General features: G+C 47.7%; 1 protein-coding gene across 1 annotated transcript in view; it reads right to left on the bottom strand.

The window, feature by feature from the left end:
- The window catches only part of TBC1D8 (TBC1 domain family, member 8 (with GRAM domain)), a 156,595-nt gene extending 150,543 nt beyond the window's left edge, over window positions 1-6,052 (bottom strand). The window contains exon 1 of the mRNA XM_006870738.1: window positions 5,773-6,052. Within this exon, the coding sequence (XP_006870800.1) occupies window positions 5,773-5,899 (127 nt within the window). The 5' untranslated portion in view covers window positions 5,900-6,052. The remainder of the gene's footprint in view (window positions 1-5,772) is intronic.
- Window positions 6,053-6,613: the final 561 nt, after the last annotated feature.

Raw genomic sequence — 6,613 nt, 5'->3', positions numbered from 1 at the left:
TTTTTGCTCCCAGAAACATTTACACCCTCTGAAACCCTATACAGGGTCATCAGGAGTCAGAATCAACTCGATAGCAGTGGGTTAGGAGATATCTAATTGCAAATTCAGTATTGAAATAAAAAAAAGGGAAACTTTCCATTACAGCCCCCTTAGATCTTTAGCTCCAATTCCTTTTAACCGGCTTTATCTATTTGCCTCCCTCAGCTCCAAGCCCGTCAGAATGAACATCACTTTGCTTGCTGTTAAACTGCTGTGGGTGGGTTCCAATTCACAGCAACCCCATGTGCTGTATGTTCAAATCATCGTGACACATAAGGTTTTGGGGGCTTGGGGGGTAATTCCTGTTGTTGTTTGGAATACACACAGCAAAATAAAATAGACACCAATGCAGCAGTTTCTATAGGTCACAATTATGCGACACAGATTACACTCCTCAAATTCAGCGACCATTCTCACCTTTCTTTCCTGACTTGTTCCTCCCTGGTAGCGTAGTGGTTACCAATCAGGCTGCCAACCTCAAGGTCAGCAGTTCGAAACTACCAGCTGTTCCATGGAGAAAGATGAGGCATTCTGCTTCTGTAAAGATTTACAGCCTTGGAAACCCTGTATAGGGTTTCTATGGGTCAGAACCGACTCCAAGGCACACAACCACCACCACCACCTCCCTTAGTAGCATAAGCTTGCTGCCCCCTTAAGTTCCTATCTAGTCTTTCCAACTGCTGTTGTCCATTTGATAGTTCTTCAAGGAGCAAAGTCTGTTAGCTAAATTATTCTTTCATTTTAAGAAGACTTTTTAGGGACTATTTCTGGTTTCCGTTTAAAAGATTATATTAGGCAATAGTTTCAGGGGTTCATTCATCCTTCATGGCTCCAGAAAGTCAGGAGTCCATGAGAATTTGAAAATCTTGTTCTGTATTTTCCCACTTTTGATCTGAATTCTTCTATGGAATCTTTGATCAACATGTTCAGTAATGGTAGCCAGGCACCATTGTGTTCTTCAGGTCTCATAGCTAAAGTAGCAGTTGCTGGTGGGGACAATTAGCCACACATCCCATCATCTCCTCCTGTTACTGACGCTCCTTCTTCCTTTGTTATTCCAGGTGAATAGAGACCAACCATTGTGCCTTGGATGGCCACTTTCCAGGTTTTAAAACACCTGGCTTTCAAGACACTACACAAGGAACTAGGAGGTAAGAGAAAAACTAAATGTGCTATTAGACCGGTTAATTGTGATGTCCCAGGAAACCAGGACCCTAAACCTCCAAATCAAGGAACCAAATCCTATGAGGTTTTTAGGTGTGGCATGAGATATGTATATAAGCTGTAAGCAGCCTCAGCAGCTACTCTGTTCTGTTCTGTTTTTTTTTTTTTTTTGGGGGGGGGGGTCATTGTTGTAAATCTTGCTATCACATAACTTTCACCAATTCAACTTTTTATAAGTCTGCAACCTATTACAACAAATAAGTAATCAGCTGTGCAGCAAATCCGTGTGATTCCTCTATCACTGTTTGCCCCCCTCCACCCTACCCTCCTGCCCTTGGGAACCACTAATAAACTTCTTCTATACATTTCCCTTTTCTTGTTTTTTTATATAAGTGAGGTCAGGCAATATTTGTCCTTTGGTGATTGCCTTATTTCATACAGTATAATGTTTTAAAGCTCCATCCACACTGGATCATGTATCAAGACTTCATTTCTCCTGCAGGCTAAGAAGTATTCTATTGTACCACAGGTTTTAGCACTGGTTGATTTCTGGAAGCAGGTTAGCAGGCCTGTCTTCCAATGCATCTTAGCCTGGAAGCTCTGTTACAGCCAGTTCAGCATCACAGCATCAAGCAAGCAAGCCTCCGTGGACAAATTCAGGTGGCTAACCCGAGTGTCCTGCATGGAAGGCCAGAATCCTATCACTGAGCGACCACTGTCCCTGGATATCACTGTGTTGTTGTTGTTGATGTTAAGGCCGTAAAGTCGGTTCTGACTCATAGCAACCCTGCATAGGGTTTCCAGGGAGCGGCTGGTGAATTTGAACCACTGACTTTCCAATCCAGCACATTAACCCACAGTGCCACATGTTGTTAAGTTATCAAGTCTGTTCTGACTCATAACAACCCAGTTTGGGGTTTCCAAGGCTTTACATCTTTGCGGGAACAGAAAGTCTCATCTTTCTCTCACAGAGCGGCTGGCGGGCTCGAACTGTAGACGTTGTGGTTTGCAGTCCAGGGCTTATCGTAAGGAGCCACGTGATCCTGTATATCACATTACCCCCTGTTATTTTCATGTATAAACTCACTCAAGTTTGATAAGCCCTTAAAATAAAATGCTGAAGTTTTCCTAATTATAACTCTATTTCCAGACAGCCAGCACCAATGTGGAGTGCCCTCTGTGTCACATTGGTCTCAATTTTACAACATTCCTGAGTGGCACCGCTGTGAGGAGGCTGGCAGCAGATGTGGTAACTCAGAGTTGCTCAATCCACAAAGCAAAGCTCTTTGCTTCCCAATAAAGTGCCTGAAGGTAAAGCATTTGGCTTCAGAGAAGGTATCATCCTTTCTCAGTCAACAAGCGGTCTGAAATAAAACACACCATCCTCAGTCTTGGTGTGTGTGTTTCATGTTTGGCTACACTTACTGCCTACAGAGTGTGGTGGCTCTGTCGGATAAGCACTGGACTAAGGACCACAAGGTCAGTGATTCAAGTTCACCAGCTGCTTGGTGGAAGATGAGACTTTTTGCTCCCGCAGAGAGCTGTCTTTCCTGTCCAGACCCATCTCCCTGCTAGATAAATAACCTGAAGGCAGCAGCAAGCCTTACCCAGATGCCTCTCAGGAATAGTTCCCAAAGCGGCCTTCAAGATTATGACACACAGTCACTGTGCAGTCAACTAAGAGTTGATATGATATGAATGATTGCCTTTACTGGGCAAACTTTCCTTATATGTCTCATGTCAAATCTTCAAGTCTATCTTCATTCTCTGATAAAGGAAACTATTTATAGGCTAGATGCCACATTTATTGTTGTTAACTGCCATTGAGTTGGTTTTGACTCATAGCGACCCTGTATAGGGTTTCCGAGGAGTGGCTGGTAGGTTTGAACCACCAACCCTCTGTTCACCAGTCCAGTGTTTATCCTACAGTGCCACACCAGGACTCCAGATAACCATACTTGTTAAGTGCCATTGAGTCAATTCCGATCAATAGGGACCCTGTACAGGGTTTCCAAAAAGTAGCTGATGGGTCTGAGCTGGCGACCATGTGGTTCGCAGTCCAGTGCTTATCCTACAGCACTACACCATGCTTTTTGTTGTGGTGGTTGTTGTTAAATGCCATCAAGTCTGTTCCAACTCAAAGAGACCCTGTATAGTTTCCAAGGAACAGCTGGTGAGTTTGAACCACGAACTGTATGGTTCAAACAGACCTTGCGGTCCAGTGCTTTATCCCACAGTGCCACACCAGGACTCATACACCCTGCTTAAAGCACCATAAATGAAGGGACACTGCCATTAAAGACCTAGGGGACAAATCCTCTCCTCTGGTCTCTTTGCTTCTTCTGATTTGACAGGAAGGGCTCCACCAACCTCTGTATCTTGAGAGCCAGGATATTAAGTATCTGGATGCTCAGATGCCCTTCAAGGCCCCTATGGTCAGTCCCTGCAGCAGCTCACAGAAAAACACAAGGAGCTTGAAGCACTCCCCTGCTGCCCAAGCTGCCCTCACTATCACCAAACCACTGCCAGCCACCACCATTGGTCTCCGAACTATCCCACACTCTTCCACACAAAATTGTCATCAACACCTACTTCCTTCTTGAGTCTCAGTTAAGTTCAACCTCCTCTAACTTCTTGTTAAGTGCCATCAGTTTCGCTGTTCTGACTCATAGTGAGTCTACATAAGGTTCTGAAGCTGTAAATCTTTGTGGGAGCAGAAAGCCTCATCTTCCTCCCGAGAAGTGGTTTGTTGGGTTAAACTGCTGACCTTGTAGTTCACAATCCGGTACTTATCCCACAGAGCCACCGCGCTGCGCTCCCTTCCTCTAACTGGTGGTGGTGGTAAGTGGTGGTTATGTGCCGTGGAATTGATTATGAGTCATAGTGACTTTGTATAGGTTTTCCGAGGCTGTAAATCTTTACGGAAGACGGAAGCTTCATCTTTCTCCTACAGAAGCACTGGTAGTTTCGAACTGCCGACCTTGACATTAGCAGCCCTACTCATAACAACCACTAAGAGCTTCTTCCTCCTCTAACTAGCCATGGTATTTTCAGCCATCTCATCTGCATGCAAAGGTTGGACAATGAATTACGAGGACTAAAAAGAATTGACACATTTGAATTATGGTGCTGGCAAAAAAATATCGAAAGTACCACGGACTGCCAGAAGAACGCACACATCTGTCGTGGAGGTAGTCAGACTGCTCCTTAAAAGCGAGGATGGCAAGACTCCATGTCACGTGCTTTAGACATGTTACCAGGAGGGAGACCAAATCTGGTAAAGTGGAGGGTCAGAAAAAATGAGAACAAAGATCCTCAATGAGATGGACTGACACAATGACCCTAACATAACAATGATTGTGAGGATGATGTTGGACCCAACAATTTCAGTTGTTCTGTTGTACATAGGATTGTTGTCAGAACTTACTCTACAGTACCGAACAACAGCAACAACTAACTAACCCAATTACCAGATTTCTTGCCCTAAAATATGAGGGGGCTTTAAAAAGTTTGTGAAAACATGGAATTAAAACATAATATGATTTTTCTACTAGCTTCTTGAAGAGTAACTTCTCTTACTTGAGTGGCCAACACCTAGCTCCAGGACCTAAGCTCAACCCCTTGATCTAACCAATCTCCATTCTCTCCTCCATTACAGGTGGGGAGTGATGGGAAGATCCAATTCCCTTTTATTTCATATTTCAAATTTGAAAATTCCATATAGGCCTCTGAAATACAACTGCAAAGGGTTCAACACACTGTTCCTTCGAATGACCCGCTTAAACAGGTGTCTTAGCTAATGCAAGCTGACCTCAATTTCCCAAATGCTTGGTTTTCCAAATGCTTTAGATTATAACTTACAAAAAAAATAAAAATAAAAACTTGGTTTTCCATAAACTTTACCATCAAGAGTCTTTGCTCATTATTCCTTGGGAAAAACTGAAGGGGAAAGAAAAAACACTAATTCGGGATCTTTGAGATTTGCAGTGCCTCGGTTTCCCTTTCAGTTGCGGAGGCAATCCATGGCTTGCCCAGTCCGCACTCCCTCAACGCTCCCGGATCACCAAGGCCTCCAGAGCTGCACTCCGCTGTCTGGTGGTCGGGTGTCCACAGCTGTGTCACAACCTGGAGCCTAGGGCAAATCCAGACGGCCTAATCAGAGCTGGCCTAGGGCGCCCCGCTGTCACCTGGCACCTGCACGATAGTCCACATTCCTACTGACCGTCCCACAGCGTTGCGCGGAACCTTGCTCTCCGAATCCCACTCAAGCCCATTTTTCTCCTTGGATTCCCGAGCAAAGTTTTGCCTCCCGGCGCTCACCAGGCCAAATGGCAAAGGCACCTGCCTTACCCAGGAAAACGCAGGAACGAGTTCCTTTTGCCACAAGCTAGACAGGGGCTAGCGAGAGAAATTTAGGAAAAAGAAGAAAACAAGCCCGCGTCAGGGCCGTTCTCGCCCGGCATTTCCCAAAGAATTGCCACCTGCGGACCACGGTCCCCGGCGAGTAATGAGGCCCCGAGAGCGAGGGCCCCAATCGCCAGCCCGCCCTGCCCGGCGCGCACCCCTTACCCGTGAGGCGGCCGCCCCCCTCGCCGTGCCCGCGGCGCCGCTGTAGGATGAAGTAGCAGCTGCTCTTCTGGGTCACCCAGAGCTTCAGGGCGTTCTTGAGCAGAACCTCCTCCGGCTTCAACCACATCGCTGCGGTCCGGCCGCAGCCCACGCCACCCCGCGCCGCGCCCGCCGGCCCCGGGTCACATCGCTCCGGCCGCCAGCCACGCCGCACCGAGCCCGCTTGGAGGAAGCAACGACGCTGGGGCACGGGAACTGCTGCCTGCGCCCGAGCCCTGCGTCTCGGAAAGTGGCTCCCGGGAGGCGAGTCCCGAGGCTCAGCGTGTGCAGCTCTGGGCCCGCGCACCCTACCGCGCGGCTCCGCCCCGCCTCGCCCCGCCTTTCCAGGCCCGCCCCCGCCGCCCTCCCCTTGGCCGCTCCAGCCGCTCCGCCAGGGTTTCCGTGTCCCAGCAGCTCGGGAGCACAGTTCCGGAATGGAGGGAGGAAGTCCAGTTCCCAGTGCCAGGTTCCCGCTCCTTCCCTCCCGCCCTCCTTTCCTCTCTGTGAGCAGCGCTTGTGCGGAGAGAGGGAGAGCAGAGGTGCACCCGAGTGCCTGGAGAGTCCGAGGCACTCCTCGCATCCTTAGCCCCTCTAGGGAGGAAGCTGGAGAGAGAAGAGGCATTCTCTCTCGGCACTTCGTCCTGAGAGGAACAGGAGATGGTCACAAAAATCATCCTTTTCTCACAGTTGTAAAGTTGCCCCCACTAGGGTTTTTCTCTTTTTTGGAGAAAATGCACTCCAGAAAACTCGGGTGTGTCTAGATTAACATAGCATTTACAGTAACAAAAAAGATACATATATT

Source organism: Chrysochloris asiatica, unplaced genomic scaffold (genome assembly GCF_000296735.1).
Source record: "Chrysochloris asiatica unplaced genomic scaffold, ChrAsi1.0 scaffold00150, whole genome shotgun sequence".
NCBI lineage: Eukaryota > Metazoa > Chordata > Mammalia > Afrosoricida > Chrysochloridae > Chrysochloris > Chrysochloris asiatica.
The sequence above is the reverse complement of the archived record's forward strand: the minus strand, read 5'-3'. Positions and strand labels throughout refer to the sequence as shown.